Source organism: Lissotriton vulgaris, chromosome 5, assembly GCF_964263255.1.
Source record: "Lissotriton vulgaris chromosome 5, aLisVul1.2, whole genome shotgun sequence".
NCBI classification, from domain to species: Eukaryota; Metazoa; Chordata; class Amphibia; order Caudata; family Salamandridae; genus Lissotriton; species Lissotriton vulgaris.
In genome coordinates, this window is record NC_141693.1 from 1,848,728,996 (window position 1) to 1,848,748,379 (window position 19,384).

Consider the following 19,384-nt stretch of genomic DNA (forward strand, 5'->3'; position numbering starts at 1 on the left):
TAAAGCTGGCATATTCGACAAAAGAGTGGGCAAAACTGGCCAAAAACCCCAGCAAAAGGAAGAAGAAGCAGTCAGACATCGAGTGAAACACTCAAAACACTTAAAGTGCCAAAAAATTGAAAAACACCAAAAGGGGAGAGCTCAATGCTCCAGGGACCTGCTAGCAGGAGCCGGAAAAAAGAACAAAGTAAAAGGACATTGGCTGTGCATTCTGGGATACCGCGGGTCTCTGGAGAGTTTCTTAAAGGCACGGTATCCCTTTTCCAGACACATAATGGCAGCCTATGGGGGCTTGTCTGTCCATCCCTTCCTCTCTATCATTCCAAGGAGTTTGTGAAGGGGATGTTTTCTTTGGGTGAAACTTAGTAGTTTGGGTTAAATGTGATATTGGTGGAATATCCTTTGCATTTCTAGTTGAAGTACTGGACAGTATAGCCTTGTAGGAATAGGCTGCATTATTTGTCTTTAACTTTCTCTTAAGTGTCTATGCAGGACTACACTGAAGACAGCTTAAGAGAATTATTTTTGATTGCTCCGGGGTCCATGCACATGGGCGAGACTATTCCCTAGATTATGACTATACACAGAGATCCCCTACTACAGAATTCCATCCTACATTTGAGCTCCAGTCTTTGCCTGGCTAAGAGAACATAATCGTCATCTGTGCAAGCATCGAAGAAAACCAGGGTGAGGTATTGAGCACAGAAAACCTAGTTAGTCCAAGTCACACTTATCAAGTGTTAGGGACCAGCCTCTCCCATCCCCAACTAAAAACACTCTTTGTGGCCTTTTCCTTAGTAGCATCAAATTTGAGCAACTTACCCGGAGAGCTTCTGCGCAACACCAGTCTGCTTGTGTTCCACAAAAACTTGAACACACATTTATCCAGATCCTACCTTGAAGGCTAATTGGGTCATTTACACTTTGGTGGTGTAGACATGTGGCAATAAAACGTCCTGTCCTCTAAAGTTTCCAGTTCTTCTGCCTCATTTGGGGGGGGGGGGGGGGGGAACACTGGGATGTCCGACAGTGGAATCTTTGTTGGCTCTGCATGCAGAAACCCTTGACCTGACAGCCTATCTGCCACATGGATGCCAGATTACAGTGACTATGTGACCTGCCCTATGTAGGGGAGTGCAGCCATCAATCGTTTTCCCTGCCTAGGTCGTGGCAGACCCAGGAAGATAAAATTCGCAATGGAATGGCCCCCAGGTGCAGGGAGAAATCTCCCTAAGCATCAAGGTCACATTTTTTTTTCCAGAAATGAACCCAAGCTTTGGCAGTAGGTTTCTGAAACGAAAATCAAATGCGAAGGGGCCAAAAAAACAAGGTGACCCGCACAGCATTAGCAGCGACAACTCTCCTTTCCTCCATACTGCGCTTCAGTTGCTGACATACCAGAGAACGGTTAAAGGAGCAGCAACCAGCCTAACAGTCTCCCTCTGGACTGCCCTAGCATCTCCGAACAATATACCATTATTTTTATCTATCACAGCCCGATTCTTCCCACGGTCACTTCTCATTCTTAGGGCCTCATTAGGATGGCGGGCCGGGACCGCCCGCCTTAAGGGCGGGGGTCCCGGGGGTGCCATTAGAATGTGCCCGCCACAGTGGCGGGCACATCCTGTATTCTCAGCATTGTGGCGGGCGGTGCACCGCCCGCCACAATGCTGACAATACATCACAGCATTTTCATTTGCAAAGAGGCAGGCACCGCGCGGTGCATGCCGCTTTGGAAATAAAAATGAAGGGGGGTACCACAGGTACCCCCCCAGTGTGCACCACCCCACTCACCTTCACTCTGGGGGCCCCGCAGGGGGCCCCCCAGAGTGAAGACCGCCTGCCTTTCCGTGGTGGCATTGCACTCTTGCCATCGTAATATGGCTGGCGGTGTCTAATAGACACCACCACCATATTAAACATTTTCCGCCTCGGCCGCAAGGCGACCGGGGCGTAAAAGTGGCGGGGGTGTTTTCTTTCACCGTGTTCCCCCCCCGCCATACTAATATGGCGGGGGGGATACAGGGAAGGATAGCGGGCGGATTGCCCCCGCCAGGCTGGCGGTGGCTATCCGCCCGCCATCCTAATGGACCCCTTAGTTTAAGACCTCCTTCTGACCCCCGTTTCAGTCTTCACCTTTACTGTTTTTCTGGCTGCAGGGATTTATATGGGAATATTACTCACCTGTAATATTGTCACCACTGAGGAGCTCTTTCAAAATATTCTTATGCTTTTAACTATCCTCAAGCAGCACTAAATGGAAGGGCAAAGCATACGGGATCTACTAAATCTTTAAATCTTGGATAAAAACTGTTCATGACATAGAAAGTACATTCCTCAGCCTTGAATCATTATTAGATTCATCAAGCATTGAACTTCCATTCCAGGCTGAAGCAGAACCCAACCTGCAGCTGAAAAGAAAAGTTAAAAGCATATTAATCTGTCAAAACCACAAAAATCTTGCCAAAAGTAACTTTTTACAGGACTCTTTGGCACCACCCTTTAATGGCCTAAAAACAGAAAGATTTTCTGTAAATATAAAATACTCTCTATTGGGCGCAAGCATTTGTTTTTCAGATCCAAAACATTTCTTGTGTTCACTCCCTACGCATCACAGAATCCCTCCCATACAAAACAAATCACACATGCACTCAAGACAAAGATTCTTACTGGATAAATTTTCCATCTCTATTGTCTTTCTTGTCCAGGTCTTTCTCCTTCTCTTCCTCCTGCTTGTATTTCTGCACGTTGTTTGCCCGCTCCTCTTCCCTCCACTTGGCATTATCCATCATCTCTCGGCGTTTACGCTCCAGTTCCTCTGCTGACAGCTTCCTGTGAAGGACACATCACCAAAGATATTAAATTAATATAGAGAAAGACGTACACTTTATAACAAGAAGCAAAACTCTTGAGAGGATCTAGAAATGTGGAAGTAGAAATTGAAATCGCTCCTCATGACTGACTTGCAGGTCACTCATTTCCAGGGCAAATGGAATAAACATGATTTTGCAGCTGCAGCAAATTGCTATGAATATGTATTGTATTAATTTTCCTAATCATTTAACTCATGATTCAAGTTCAGCAAAACAGTTATTTGTTTAAAACACAAAAAAATAACAAGCAGTTGCAAAATCAATAGATTGCGCTTTAATGTTCATATGCACGATGAAGTCCACTGTGCATGCCTGTGATTGTATAGAGTATAATATTACAGCTAGGCCACGCTAAGTGCTCTTTGGATCTTCATTTCACACTAAAGCGAAAGCAGGATTACAAGAATGAAGCCCTTGCTTTCAGTAGGCCTACTTTTATCTTTATGCAAGATTGAATCAGAATACTTCTGGCTACTTACCACTAGATGGCGCAATTATGCACTACATTACTTCAAATGGAAAGAAATTAAACTGGAGGGCAGTGATGAGAAGATGCCATACATGTAACAATGTTAAACAAGCATTTGCAATGCAATAGGTCTCACATTTACGCCAGTTAGTCTTTGCATTGTAAATAACAATGCCTTTTATTTATTGTTTGGTTTTTAAAACATAAATAAAACACAGTGTCATTTACCAATGCCGATAGCTTAAACTTTGGTAAATGCGAGACCTACTGCATTGCAAATGCAGGTCTTTAAAGCCTGTTGATGTACCGCGCCCACCTGCCATGTTCTTTGATAATCCCCGTTTCAACAAACGGGTCATCTGAACGAAGCCTCTCAATTAACTCGGAGCACAGTGTGATTGTGCTTTCGCACCACCGACAACGTGCAACAGGAGGAAGGGAGACGGTAAGTTATATTTAGTGGGTGCTGTGACTGCTGTCCTGTTTGAGTTCAGGAAAAAGTGGCTTCAAGTTAATGGGTGCTGGAACAGCTTTTATGAAAGGGATCTCATCTTGAGTAAACGGGGACTATAGATCCACTTAGTTGCATATGTTGTATGACTGATGCCTTGGAAGCCATTCAGATTTGGTTGAAAGTTTGCTGCTGGCTTTTGAGGTGCCATCTAGAGGCACACAAGAAGTCATCTTTAGTTGATTGGGAGGCCATAGCTAGTGTCTTGCATCTAGAATTGATTATATCTGATGATTGGTGAGCTGGCATCTATTCAGGGCTGATGCAGGACAGTCCTTGCTCTGGGTGATGGCTTTTAAGGGTCTGTCTGGAGTTGGCTAGATGTTAATCAGCACTATTGACTGACTGACTTAGAGGTGTCTCCTCAGCTGTATTGTAAGTTGATTAAAGCCGGGACTGATATATTGCCTGATATGATCTAGAGCTGAATATGAATGACTCCTACTTGTGTCTTGTGGATGTCATCTAGAGGTGGTCGTATGCCAAGCGGTGTAGCAGCCACTGTTTCATATGTGCTGATGTGTGCTTTTACAGTGTGTGGGTGCACTGATGCAGTGTGTGATTGCAGTGTAGTGCCTGGCTGCACCTTGGGGATGCCTATGCCATTCAAGTGGCCTTCTGTGTATTTCAAAGCATCCACTGGCTTGTCACTGCATCAGTAGCTTGGGATCAACAATAACTGGTAAACTGGAAGGGAAATGCTACTTACTAGTATGCATCTGTTCTTGGCATGTAGAGCTGCAGAACACACTGTTGCATTAGATCAAAGGCTGAAAAGTAAGGAAAATTGAAAACAAATATGTTCGAGGCATATGGGCTGCAGACCACACACTGTTGCATTAGATCACCATCTGGTGGTGGGCCCGGGTGATTACACTTTGTTGTTGTCTTGGAAGAGTCTTTGTCTGCTGGATGACTCCTCCCTTAGACCGTAGTGCGCATGGTCATCCACTCCATCGTCAGATTGTTTTCGCCATTGGGCAAATGATGGAGTTGTATAATTACAGATAAAAATGACCATGTGATTTTTTTACATTTCTGGTGGCGAAGCTTGGGCATTGTATCATACATTTTCATCGTCGACTGCATCGACGTCGATGATGTCCTCGTCGACGACAATGCCCTCGTCGACTGCGGCGTCGACACTGCTTGGCTTCGTCGACGGTGTCGTCGTCGACGAGCTCGTCGACGATGGGGTCGTCGTCGACGGTGTCCTCGTCGACGGGGTCGTCGTCGACGGTGTCTTCGTCGACGACGGTGTCCTCGTCGACGACGGTGTCCTCGTCGACGGTGTCGTCGTCGACGGTGTCGTCGTCGACGGTGTCCTCGTCGACGGTGTCCTCGTCGACGGTGTAGTCTTCGTCGACGAGGAAGTCTTCGTCGACGGTCTCGTCGTCGACGGTGTCCTCGTCGACGGTGTCTTCGACGACGATGAAGTCTTCGTCGACGATGAACTCGACGTCGACGATGGGTTTTTCGTCGACGCTGGAAGCCTTGCCTTCGTCGACGATGAAGCAGACGTCGATGGGAGCGTCGTCGACGGTTTTGTGAGAGGAATAACAGAAGGTATTGACCTACCCATCGTCGACGACGTTGTAGCAGTTGAAGCCATGGAGAAAGTAGACGCTGTGGATGTCGAAATGGATACTGTCGACATCGTCACAGGCAGGCCAGAAGATACCACAGCAGGCTTTTTGAAGGCTGTCATCTGAAGAGAAGGCTTGACCTTAGGATGACCCTCCATAGATTTTGGCTTCTTGTGAGGAGGCACAGCAGACTGACCTGGAGATGTCTGTCGAGGCCTTTTAGGAGAGGAGTGGAAACTTCTGAAGGAACACTCACTCTCACCTGAGGAGACTTGGTCTTTGTCCTTCAGTCTCTGGAGCCACAGAAGCAGTCGCCCTTCCCTGTCTTTCAATGTCTTGACCGGGAGAGTGCGACAAATCTTACATTCCTTGGCAGAATGTTGAGGATAGAGGCAGTACAAACATTCCTCATGCTTGTCCTCTATGTGTAGCCTCATTTTACTACATGAGGCACATGGCCTAAAAAGTCCTTTTTTAGGAGTAGTAGACATATTAAATATCAATACTCCTTTTCCAACTGAACCTGAAGAAATAGTAGGCAAAAAACCAAAGATATAGGAAAAAACCTGAGCAGAGCTCAGTGGAGACTCCTCTGCACGACGTGCGGTAGAAAATCTGAGGGACTAGGGCTCCTTCCAGGAAGGTGAGAAGGGTGATGGTAGCTGATTGGCTCCTGGCCAAAGTTTGGTCCTTTTTACATAAGGACCTAGATAGGCTACTAATGTGAGGCCTCTGGCCTAGTACTAAGTATATGTCTATGTGACATTACTATTGTTATTTACCGGGGACTCCTACCCCGACGACGGGGAATGATTCAGGCATGTGAATCTATGAAAGATACCCATAATACTGGATAAGTATAATTACAGATAAAAATGACCATGTGATTTTTTTACATTTCTGGTGGCGAAGCTTGGGCATTTGTAGTTGCGGTGTGTGGCAAACAGATCTCTCTCTGGTTTTCCCCACCTTTGAAAAAATGGCTGAAGAACTTGAGGATGAAGTTCTCATTCTTGTATCTGTTATCTTTGACGACTTAAAAGATCTGCCAATTGATTGGGAACTCCTGGCAGATGCTCTGCTAACAGAAAAATGTTTTGAGGGATGGCTGTAGGGAGTGTTTCCCTCCTTGCTTTTGAATGTAATACATTCCTGTCATGTTGTCCATCCGGACTAGTACAGCTTTGTTTGACAGGTAATGTTGGAACGATTTTAGAGCTTGAAAAATTGCTAGTAACTCCAGATAATTTATGTAGAATACTTTTTGTTTCATTGTCCACGTACCCTGTACTGTGTGATTTTTTAAATGCGCTCTCCATCCAGTGAGAGATGAGTCTGTGGTTAATATCATTTGTGGGACAGATTCTATAAACGGCCGGCCCTTGGAAAGGTTTTTGGTGTCCCACCATTGCAGAGAGCGATGTGCCCGGTCGTCTACCACCACCAGATCTGTTATCTCTTGTTGAGCCTGATTCCACTGACTTGCCAAGGATTCTTGTATGGGGTGAATTTGTAGTCTTGCGTATGGTACTATGAAAATGCAAGATGCTATCATCACACTAGAGCTTGTAGTGAGTGTTGTGGCTGAAATCATTTGATGAGAGTCTGTATAGCTTATATTCTTATTAAGTTGGGGTATGCTATTACCCTGGAAGTATCTATTGTGGCACCTAGATACTGCTGAGATAGGGACGGTTGTAGATGTGACTTCTTTTGATTTATTGTAAACCCTAACTTGTGCAGCATGCAGACTGTCTGACTTGTGTGCTGTACACATTGGTTGTATGACTTGGATTTTATTAGCCAGTCGTCGAGATGTGGGAAGACATAAATGTTGTCTCTTCTTAAGTGTGCTGCTACTACTGCTAGACACTTTGTGAACACTCGAGGTGCTGTTGTTACTCCGAAGGGGAGCACTTTGAATTGGTAGTGCTGACCTTCTAGTACAAACCTTTGGTACTTTCTGTGAGATTGATGAATGGGAATGTGGAAGTAGGCGTCCTTGAGGTCTAACGTGGCAAGGAAGTCGCCTTTCTCTAGTAACGGTAGAACCTGTTGTAATGTGACCATATGAAAATGGTCTGAACGTTTGTATAGGTTTAGGGGTCTTAGATCTAGAATCGGTCTGAGAGACCCGCCCTTTTTGGGTATGAAAAAATAGAGGGAGTAAACCCGTGTTCTGATGTTCTTTTGGTACTAGTTCTATTGCGTTCTTTTGCAGTAGTGATTCTACCTCTTGTCTTAGTAGTGAGAGGTGTTCCTGTGACATAGGACGTTATCTGGGTGGTATTGTTGGAGGAGTGGAAGTGAGCTTCCGACAATAAGCTGACTGAATTATTTGTCTTACCCACCTATCTGTGGTGATGGAGTTCCAGACAGCTAGGAACTGTTGTAATCTTCCCCCGACCGGAGTGGAATGGTTTGGGGGGATGGAAGGAAAGTCACTGTTTGGGAGTAGAGGCGTTGCGATTGTTATTGCCTCTGCCTCTGTCTTTATTATTGTTCCCTCTATACCCTCCTCTATAATATCCCTTATTAGGCGAGGTTTGGTTGGGAGTTTTGTAAGTAGAGGAGGTGTTGTCAGTTTGGAAACTTCTAGAGGCACCCCTATATAAGGAGCGACGAAAGGAAGGTCTATGGGCTTGCGTTTGTAAAGCTCCCATTGATTTTGCCGTATCTGTATCTTTTTTCATTTTTTCCAATGCACTGTCTACATTTGGGCCAAAAAGATGTTGTTGGTCAAATGGCTGGTTTAATATACTGGCTTGTACTTCTGGTTTAAACCCAGAGATTCGTAGCCATGCATGTCTGCGCAACAGTACCCCTGTATTTACTGCTCTAGATGCTGTGTCTGCAGTGTCTAGTGCGCAACTTATGGAGGTATTTGTTATTACTTTGCCCTCTTGTATTAAGTCAGCAGCTCTGCCCTTATATTGGTCTGGCAGGTGTTGCATGATAGACTCTAACTCCTCATAATGAGCCCTGTTATATCTTGCTAACAGAGCTTGAGTGTTAGCAATCCTCCATATATTTGCAGCTTGTGATAGGGTGTGTTTCCCTGAAGCATCCAAAAGATTAGATTCTTTGTCAGGGGGTGGAGCATCCCCTGTTGTCTGAGAGTTGGCTCGTTTTCACGCATTTTACACTACCCGTGAATCTAGTGGCAACTGGCCCGGGTCAGAGAGAGCCGCTTTATATTTCTTTTCCAATATGGGGTTAATTACCCTGGCTCTGACTGGGTCTTTAAATATTTCTGGTGCGTGTCTTATCACTCCATTAAGTATTGGAAGTGTGGTTGTGGTCTTATGTGACGTTAATAGTTTGTCCATAAGGAAGTCTTCTTCTATTGGATCTGTATGCAAGTCTACTCCATGGAAAGTAGCTGCTCTATGAATGAGCTGTGTGAACCCAATGGTGTCATCTGGTGGAGATGGTCTAGACGGATATGCCTCATCTTGTGGTAGATCTGGTGCATTGTAATCTTCCCGTGGGTCACCCGATGGCCCAGCAATATCATCTGGGTCATTAACCTCATCTATTTGATGATAACTGTCTTGCGAGTATGTATCTCCATAATCCTCACCTTGTGGTATAAGGCTATGTGCGCTAGCTGGTGAATGTACAGAAGAAATATCTGGTAGTATTTCTACTTCTGGAGAAGGCAGTCTTATAGGGGAGGTCTGAACATGCTTCTTTGGAGGAACAGGCGATGGTTTAGGACAGTCCATTTTCCTCTTTTCAGACACTGTGTACACATGTCCAGTCTTTGGATGAATTTTTAGTCTTTTGCCTTACATCAGGTTGGAAAAGCTCTTCTATTGGTAAATCCTTTTTCGGCCCCGATTTATCTTGTTTGGGGCCGACAGGTTTATGCTTTACAGTATCTATTGCCTTCGGAACGGGTCTTGGTTTCAGATTTGAAGGCTTTTCTTGCCTTTTCTTTGAATCTGTACTTTTTGGATCCAAAGCTTTTGATCCAGAGTGTTTAGACTCATCTGCCTTTGGGGCCGAAGTGTGTTTCGGTATGGAAACTGCTTTCAGGGCCGCTTTTTTCGTTACAGTGGTCGTTTTCTTTTCGGTAACCTTAAGAACGTCTTTCAACACCGGTACCAATGGATGTTAGGGTGCCGGTGTGGACTTCAGCTTAAGCACTTTTTGCTTTTCGGGACAGACAGACTGACTCGAGCCCGAGTCGACTGGAGGCTTTTAAATACTCTTAGCTGCCGAGCCTGAAGGCGGGGCGTCGGAAGGTTTCGATCGGTGTATACCCAGACCCGAAGGTGGGGGTGGAACCGAAGCCTGTCCCGGTATGGGGGAGTGAACAAGGTTGACGCTCTTACTCACGACCTGTTGACCAGCTGGAAGAAGATCATCATCTTCGGATCGATCCTCTGCTCCGGAAGCGGACTCTTCTGCTTCGGAAGCGACGTCTTCTTGCTGTTCTTCGACGTCTACCTCGGTCGGCGCCTCATCGATGATGAGGTCTGGTGTGGATGATGATTACTGCTCCATAGCTCTTCGAGCTCGACGGTCCCCGATTGTTTTCTTGGACCGGAACGAAGCGTAGGCCTCACAGTCTCGACTCTCGTGCTCTGGAGACAAACACAGGTTGCAAACCTCATGAAGGTCGGTGTGGGGAAACTTGTGTCCACACTGAGGGCACTTCTTGAACGGTTTTCTTTCCATGAGCCAAAGGCCAATGGCGCAGTTGGGCCAGACGAGCACTGGAATCGAGAAGTGGATCCTTTCTTCGACGCGGGTGACCGGAATCCGTGTCGAAGACGATATTGATGTTGTAGATTTATTTATGGATTCGAAAGGAGATCGGTAACGGGACCGAACTATGAACACATCGGAGCCTGATGGCGGAAAAAAACAATCTGCTGATGGAGTCGATGCCCATGAGCACTACGGTCTAAGGGAGGAGTCACCCAGTAGACAAAGACTCTTCCAAGACAACAGCAAAGTGTAATCATCTGGGCCCACAACCAGATGGTGATCTAATACAACAGTGTGTGGTCTGCAGCCCATATGCCTCGAACATATTTGTTTTCAATTTTCCTTACTTTTCAGCCTTTGACGGTGTGAGTGTTGTACATCAAATGCTAAAGCCGGTTACGTTACCAGTGTGGTGAAGCGACAATGGTCTCTTTTACTGACATCCTGTGAATATGCTCCACTTCCAAAAAGGTGACTGTAAAGGTTTGGGTAGCCCTTGCCATACAATTTTTATATTCCAACCACCTACCCTTTAGTCGTCCTGTACTATGAAAACGTCATTGTTCACCTCAGAAGGGATGTGTTTCGGCCTAGCCAGCATAAGGGACAAAAACTGACATATATTTAGCCAAACTTCTCTTCTCTCTGTCGTGACCTTGAAAGGTCTCTACATTCCAGTAATAGCCCTGGTGATGGACTGCACCTGAGGCCAATTTTGATTTTATGATCACAGAACTTCAAGGCAATAATGTACTTTTTCTGTACAAGACAAAAAAAGACGAGAGAGGACAAATGCAATTAAACCTTGATTGCACGGGCAATGCAGGTTTTGGCACATTGAATCAAAACTAATAAGTCAGACTGGATAGCAGTACTTTAGTTATGTTTGATACTTACATAGCATGTTACACGTGTTTCAAACTACTCCTGAGGTGGGTCTAAGGGGCAAGCGTAGTGCAGGAGGATACAATTATTTGCAGAGGACTGCACGGTTAAATGAAGTGAAGATAGACAGATAGATAGGTATCAGCTGAAACCTCGATCTCTTGCTTAAAGGCTATTGGTGTATTTTTAAAAAGGAACCTTGTGCTTGTAATTGAGAAATATTTCCGATCAAATTAAGCACAATAGATCCCTTCAAATAATCATAGTGAAACTGGGTCAAAAAACGTTCTGGCGGACTCTTACGTCTAAGCCACATCAAAGAGCAAATAATTATCTAAATGAGACTATAAAAACATGCTGATAGAATGTATGTTTTGTACTCTTGTACAAAAATATATTCCCATGAACTAGCACAACAAAGTTGGACAGGTTTAAAGCCCAGAAAGGTATCTTTTGATCACACAAGTTTGTTATTTACAAGTAAAGTTACGGGAAGTATGTCTCCGCAGTAATTACTTACTAATTTGCTGTGCAAGGGCAAAGCAGTGTAATGACTTTATATTAAGCTCGCAATCAGCTGACATGTTTCAGCGGTCATGCATAGTTCGTAAGGAACCATCTTCAGGATAGCTACAGCCTATTTTCCTTTTTACTCAGTCTCTCAATAATTGTATTCAGCGATAAGCCTATCGTACTATAGGAAGAGAAACATGTGTTGTCCTGCACTTCTCTTTATGCGGTTATCTCAAGAGACAATAATCCGACTCTAGTAAGTTATACCCACCCATTTTTGTTTCTTCTCAACATTTCTGTTAATATTTTTTTTGAGTAGTCGAACACAACATGAGATTCTTTGGTTTAAATAATGTTGCTCGTTCTAAAGCTTAGTGGAAGGTTTAAGTTGATCACAGAATTAGTGGATGAAAGAATGAATAGATTTAAATAGAATATCTCTGATTGCGCTGCTTCATGATTTTGTCTCACAGCTTCATTTAACAACACAGAACATTTTCCAATTAGGAGCAGTAAAAAATCTGCAGTCAAAAGGTTTAGGCTCTTCCTGCATCCTCTCAATTGAATGTGATGTTTAGATAAAAACTTCAGTGTGTCTGCACATATCCTGCTTTACTCCGGTAAGATTTTGACTGGACCAACCTGTAACATATTGCACTGATTGTTTGAGATTAGGTCCTTCGTGCAGGTAAATCAGCCATTTTTATTTTTTAATCCCTCAAAAAAGCATTTTTTCAATAGCAACCATATCTTCTGGTGTTTATTACTGTGTATGTATTTATTTATTTATTTTTATTATTTATGGAGCACAACACTGAGAAATGGGACCACAATGAGTGAAAGAAGGGGCCATGCACATTAACAAGTGGCTATTCGGTGACTTGCAGAAGCTAGCGATACTGCTAGGCGCACAGCCTCTGAAGAAGAATGAGATGGGAACGTGTCCTAAAGACCAGCTCCTTTGATTGCAGTTCTTTGACCTCACGACCCTGATATCTAGTTTTTTCTCCTTAAACATGATATTATGGTTCAACCTTTTTCTAAATGCTTAGTATTTCATGGATAAGGGAACTGGGGCATCAGGAAATAGAATCTGCCCTTGATGCAATGGTCAAATTAGGAATCTGGGATTAGAAATGAGCTGAGTTTCCCAGGCGACTTCTCATCCATAATGTCACATGCCCTCAAACTGTACCCATTGATTTGCTAACATTGTGTCCTTTGTCACTACACTTTCAACAGAAGATAATTTTATATGCAAACTCAAAGGCATTGATTGTATGAGGTGGACATTCTGTAGACGTACTGAAGTTTATTGAAGGCTTTTGACAACCTTCGCACAAGCTAGCTGCATGTCTGCAATTGTTAAATCCACAGGAAAACCACAATGCTGCTATCAGGAGTGGACTGAGGTACACTTCAGCCAGGGGGAGAACTGCCTGACTGTAAATATGTCAAGGACCATTTTGCTTTTTTTGTATATGTATGCATGTGTCTGGGATGTGCATGTACAGAGAAGTGGTGTCCATTCTGGGTTTCTTTCTCAGATGTAGCTAGGAAGTTTTTATTTGTGGTATTTTGTATTTAACAACAATAAAAAGCACTGGATATTTGACTGCACTGTTGGTGTGCCCATGGTCATGGGAAAGGTGGATGTATGGAAGTAACAGCTTGTTTTACTTTGCCTCTTCATTGATGCCTCTTGGAAGAAATCCGCATGACCGCATTATCCATCAGTAGGCCTGAGATGCATCTCTTGATCTGTGAAAGTTCCAAAGAGAGAAATTGCAGCTAGAAGAGAGATTCTTCTCACTGGAACAATTGAGAAGAATAGAGCTTCCTTTTTATTAGCCGGGCCAACAAGAAATGTAATGATAAAGTGACAATATTTCTTCCTGGAATGGGTTCTGTATTTCCTAAAAGGCTGGATTATGAGGCATGACGTGGAATAAGAGATTGCTTCCCCCGCCCTGCTTCCTCTTGTACTGTGTAGCATTACACAGCTATAGCCCCTGTGGATGGCAAATCTCTGGTTTGCGAGCCGAGAACCTTTGAACATGGACAGGAGAACATGACCCATGTACATTTTTTTCCTCATTCGACTGAGCCATTCTAGAATGAGAAGAAACTAACATATTTAAATATTTAATTTATTTGAACTGAATAATTACGCTAACTTTTTTTGTTTTATTCTGAGGTGCATTTTCTGAAATGTTGATAATATTGTCTCTGAGTTTTTACTATGCCATATGTGCCCAAAGGGAAGCAGTAGGAGTGCCTCCTTCCTGCAAGATCTTTTGGGCATCGGGGGGAGGGAAAGGGGATGGGGAGGACTTTTGCCAAAGACCATAGTGAAAATAAAAAAAATACGAATGGCACTTTATGCAAAGTAAAAATCTGTTCTTGGCATGTAGAGCTGCAGATTTGTACACTATGCATTAGATCGCCACCTGGTGTTGGGCTCGGATGATTGCAGGTTGTTGTCTTCTTGGAGAAGTCTTTGAAGTCACGATATGGGTGACTCCTCCCTTGGACAATACTGCGCATGGGCATCGGCTCCATCCTTACGATTGTTTTTCGCCATGATGGGAAATGATGGAGTTAGTGTAAGTGAAGAGAAAAAAAGGGATGTCCATGCGTGTGCATCTAAGTAAGATGAGAACTGGAATGGATACAAGTCCGGGGAGGCGGGAGGGCGTGTACCAGTGCTTAATCTGTGCCGGTGCTTTCCGGGGCTCAGCACCGGCACTTATTTGACCGGGCCGGAGCTACAACATTTTTCTCCCTCCGCACTCCGCAGTGAACCTTATAATTATTTGAAAATAAATCTACATGTCCCACAGCCATGTCGACGCGCCTCTGACACCTTTGTGCGCTGGCTGCTGCTCAGCTCCCCACAGACTTGCCAGCAGGAGACACTTCATTAAAGAGCGCTCTGGGTGAGAGCATAGTGCTACAATGTTGCAATCTGCCAGTGTCTTCCCAAGCGTTAGCTGTGCCGCCAGCGCGGCACCGTGTGGGGGTATCATGACCTCACTTCCTTTACAGAAAGGAAGTGAGGTCGATCTTAAGAGGCGGCCGGGGACTCGACTAATTAATAAACTTGCAAGACTCTGCGCTATTATCCTGCCGGTGTTGCCGGAGTTCCGAAGGGCCGGCGGTAGCTGTGCAGGTCAGTGTGTGCTGCTTTGGTTTGTTTTGGCTGCCTGCAGGCCTTGTTGGGTCTCATGCACAGGAGAGGCTGGTATTGCCGCAGGCTGCATGCAGGCTCCGAGTCGGTTTGCAATGGCCAGCTACAACACCACGTTGGCTCTCACCACTCACACCTACGGCTGATCAGTTCTGACTTAAACCGTGCCTAGAGAGGCAATAATGCATACAGCGCTATACGAATGCTAATTAACAAAGCCAATATAAGTTCGGTCCCTCACCTTAAAAGAAGTCTCCCACCACAGTTTCAAATTTCATCCAGAGACCGTCGGGAAAATAAATGCTCCCTGGCGTTCCCCATAACTGTTAACCCCTAAAATATCACCCTATTAACCCCAGCGCCCCTCTTTTATGCAACACCACCCGCAGCTGCCACAGTGTTTCTTTATGAGGGACTGAGAGGATTGTCGGGCCTAGAAATGACTATGTTCTCTGTTTTCCTCTCTTTATTCTTGTTTTCTTCTTTGATTGTTGTAAAACCCCTTCTGTCCCCTGCTTTCCGCAGGCAGACCCCTCCCTCCTTCGGTCTATAAACAGCCCTCGCTTCACCATGGAGCTGATGATGGTGGGGAGGTGGATGAGCGGGACCCCAACACAACCCCCCCCAGCCGCTCTCTCACGGACGCGTGTAACCTGTGAATGAGTGGGAACTGCCTGCAGTGCATCGGGACCGGGTCCCACGTGGGATATAGAGTGTGGCCTAGAATCCAGAAATCCTTTTACCCATGATAATTTTTGGGCAGTTTCTTGCCCGTTAAGGTCATGCGTTTTGCATTTTTTCAGAGTCTGGTACTGCTGTGCTGGGCTGTTCGCTGCCTGTGCCCCCCTCGCCACCGGTTGGATCTCCCTTGTCAACCTGCTGGAGGTGCTTCTTGCAGGGGGTTCTGGTGGCAGCTGAAAATGTTGTGGAAACCTTTTCCCATTATATCTGGAGGCCCTGCTGGTTGCCGTCTGACTTTTGGGGACTCTGTACCAGTGAGCAGAGAGGTGAGGGGGCATGGGTTCAGACTCCGCTCTGCTGCCCGCCGCAGAGAGCTGGGAGGGGATGGGTGTTTTTGTTGTTGTTCTCCTATTTGTTTAGTGCTTGGTTTAGGCTTCATTGCTGGTTTTCTGAAAACTTGATGTACTGGCAGTCATTTTGCCGAGGCAACAAGTGGTGCTATGGTGTACTATTTGGGGATTGTACATGGCACCACCAGATTACAGTTCTGAATCCCCTGCTATGTCGTGAACTGTTCTTCTATCGCGCATTAATTGAAGAACACGCAGCACCTCTATTAATACCATATTGCTGGTAATTACAATGTTCGTCATGTTAAACGTGTCATTGCCAGAACTTAGCTTTCCCATACACATAGCTGCTTGGCACAACTGCATATGCCCTGATAATTTGAGCTGCTCAATTAAGACTTTTTGGAAGCTGTTCTCCATATGACTGTATTCCATTGGATCCTTCAGACAGTCAGGGGTCTGATTTGGCTTTTATTCAGTGGCACAAAATCCGTGGCAGTAATTAAACTTTATCACACCCCTCTGGTTCCTTCAAAACACCCGAATCTGGGGCCTGAGTGACTTCAGCGACACACAGCCTCCAAGCAGCACTCCCATGTATGTAGCCTTCTCTCACAACCCCTGAACCTGGGCCTGGCTATAGAAAAACACAGCCTCCAGGCAGCCACCCTAAATAAGGGCACTAGTTTAGTGCCCTTCCATTTCTGGTGCTTTGCAGCAGTTTGAGGATTGGTTTAGAGTTTCTCATTGCACAAATTAGAGTAATTTCTGCTGTTTATTTGTTTCCCCTGTGTTCATTGCTTGATTTTGCTTTCAAGATAGTATCACTCATAGTCATTGAATGTCACTCATAATTACACTGAAATTATTAGGGCAGAGGAATATCCCCAGAGAAACCTATTTTGATTTGCATGCCTACCTGACTCAGTTATTTTAGCGGGCCTACAGTTGGGTGAGGCTATAGAATTGTGTGTGGCAGTGTTTAGTGCTTAGCATGTTTACCATTGCCTTCGCATATTATAATTTTACTATGAAACATACAAAGGACGGGATTGGTGTATTATGCAGTATAAAAAGATGTCATCTTGTTTGATAACCTGCATGAATCTGCCACTCCACTCCATTATCAGAGAGAAAAAGCTGTAAAGACCTTTGCTTTATCTAAGTAAGCCTTCAATGTGGCATGATCTGAAATATTGAGTTGGGAAGACAATTTGCATGCTCTGTGGCCTGTTGGAACATTTTAAATACGCATCCAAGAGTGGTAGCATGTGTCCAGGTTTAAATTCTATGTTTGAGAAATTACCAAAAGAGCAGTTGGATAATTTGTGCTGCTAGGGCTTTGTTGAGAGGACCCTTATGCCGAAGTGATGAATTATGAAATGCATCTTGATTTCAGATTCAGGTTTGAATCACCATTAATTTAGGGAAAATATTTAAAGAGGAGCTGGATAATCTAGAAAATAAACCCCAGACGTCTAATATTGGGAACATCCAGGTTTAAAAATGTTTATTCCAATATTTTGATGACCAAGTAATTTTAAAAAACAAAGTGCTTATAGAAAATATGTGCCTCTTTTGTAATATTTATCTTATCTGTGACACAACTACATTTAGAAACGTTAAGTTCCAAGTTTTTCACTATTTTGAATTTTAATAAATGCACATATATTGCTCCGGGGGAGTAACAAGCCCAATTGCTATATTAATCAACTATTTATGAACCAAACCCCTTTGACCACCTGAAGTGACAAATAGCTCATTCAAGTGTACTATAGGATTTTATTAAATGTATCAGTTTAGAGAGTTTTCAGAACATTTTGCCCTGTTTTGTCACATAAGATATGTAAAAGTTATATCTTTGACTCATGACGCAACTACACTCTGCTAAAAATGACGGCACAAAGCATTGCCCTTTCTCCAAATCGGCACGTAGAGTACTGGAATATTTCAAATGTCCCTTTTCAATGCATTAGTCCTTGTATTTAATTTATTCCAAAATTGTGCTTTAAATGCACTTTTGATTTCATATTTATAAAAAAAATTCTCAGGGCAGGGGAAGCTCCTATCAAAACCTTACTTGAGCAAGGATCCATTGCTGATTGGGTATTGCACCTAGCTTTCAGACGTGCTAGTTGAGTATGTGGATGGAGCCCATTAAATGAGTGGGTGGAGCCAGTGGATGAAGTGGGTGGGGTCGTGAAAAGTGGGTGTGGCCTCCGACAAAAATTTGAGCACCTGGACTTCATATTTTACAAATTAAGCACTGGCGTGTACGAATCTGCAGCTCTACATGCCAAGAACAGATGCATACTGGTAAGTAGCATTTTCCGTTCGAGGCATATGAGCTGCAGATCGTACACTATGCATCGATTGTGCAGCAGTGTCTCCCCTAGCGGTGATCGCTTGTATCAATTGCAGTAGTCTGAAATAGTGTTCTAAGGACAGCCTGGCCTACTGCACCTTGCTGCTTGGCTTACACGCCAACACAATAGTGTTTAGTGAAGGTGTGTGGTGTAGACCATGTTGCTGCTTTACATATGTCCTCCAATGGTATATTTCCTAAGAAAGCCATAGAGGCTCCTAGTTTGCGAGTGGAGTGTGCTCTAGGACGAACTGTTAGTGTGCGTTTAGCTTTTTGATAGCATATCTGTATACACTTTACAATCCACCTGGCAATCCCACCTTTAGAGATAGGGTTGCCTTTGTGTGGAGGAGAGAAAGATACAAACAATTGTTTTGTCTTTCTAAAGGATTCAGTTCTATCTATGTAGTATAGCAGAGCTCTTTTAACATCTAACGTGTGTAAGGCCCTTTCTGCTACAGAGTCTGGGTTTTCAAAAAACACAGGTAACTCTACAGATTGATTTAGGTGAAAATGTGAGATAACCTTAGGGGGAAATTTTGGATTAGATCTGAGAACCACTTTATTAGGATGTATTTGATAAAATTGTTCTTGTATAGTGAACGGTTGTATTTCACTTACTCTTCTGAGAGAGGTTATGTCAACAAGGAAAGCAGTTTTCCATGTGAGAAATTGCAGTTCACATTTATGCAGAGGCTCAAAAGGGGGTCCCATGAGTCTCGTAAGGACAAGATTTAGGTTCCATACTGGAGAAGGTGGCAGCCTGGGAGGGATTATTCTCTTTAATCCTTCCATAAATGCTTTGATTGCAGGTACCCTAAAAAGAGACAGGTGTTGCCTGTTTTGTAAATAGGATGCAAATGCTGCAAGATGTAGGCATATGGAAGAGTATGCCAAATTAGATCTTTGTAGATGTAAAAGGTAACAAATGATATTTTGGATGGAAGCATCCAGTGGATCAATGTGATTATGTTTGTAATAAATTGCAAATCTTTTCCATTTAGCGCCATAACACGCTCTGGTAGTAGGCTAGCCTCTTTAATGATATTCATGCAGTCTGGTGGTAGGTTGAGATAACCAAACTAAGACCTCAGGAGCCAGATTGCCAAATTCAGTTGGTTTGGGTCTGGGAGTCTGATTGCTCCATGGTTCTGTGTTAACAGCGAGGGTGTGAGCTGTAACTTTTGATGTGGAACCAGAGAGAGGTCTAGTAGTGTGGTGAACCACGGCTGGCGTGCCCAT

At 44.2% G+C, this 19,384-nt stretch overlaps 1 protein-coding gene across 1 annotated transcript in view; it reads right to left on the reverse strand.

The window, feature by feature from the left end:
- The window catches only part of CWC25 (CWC25 spliceosome associated protein), a 167,688-nt gene that overhangs the window by 12,787 nt on the left and 135,517 nt on the right, over positions 1-19,384 (reverse strand). The window contains exon 9 of the mRNA XM_086924324.1: positions 2,671-2,832. Coding sequence (XP_086780450.1) covers positions 2,671-2,832 — 162 coding nt within the window. The remainder of the gene's footprint in view (positions 1-2,670; positions 2,833-19,384) is intronic.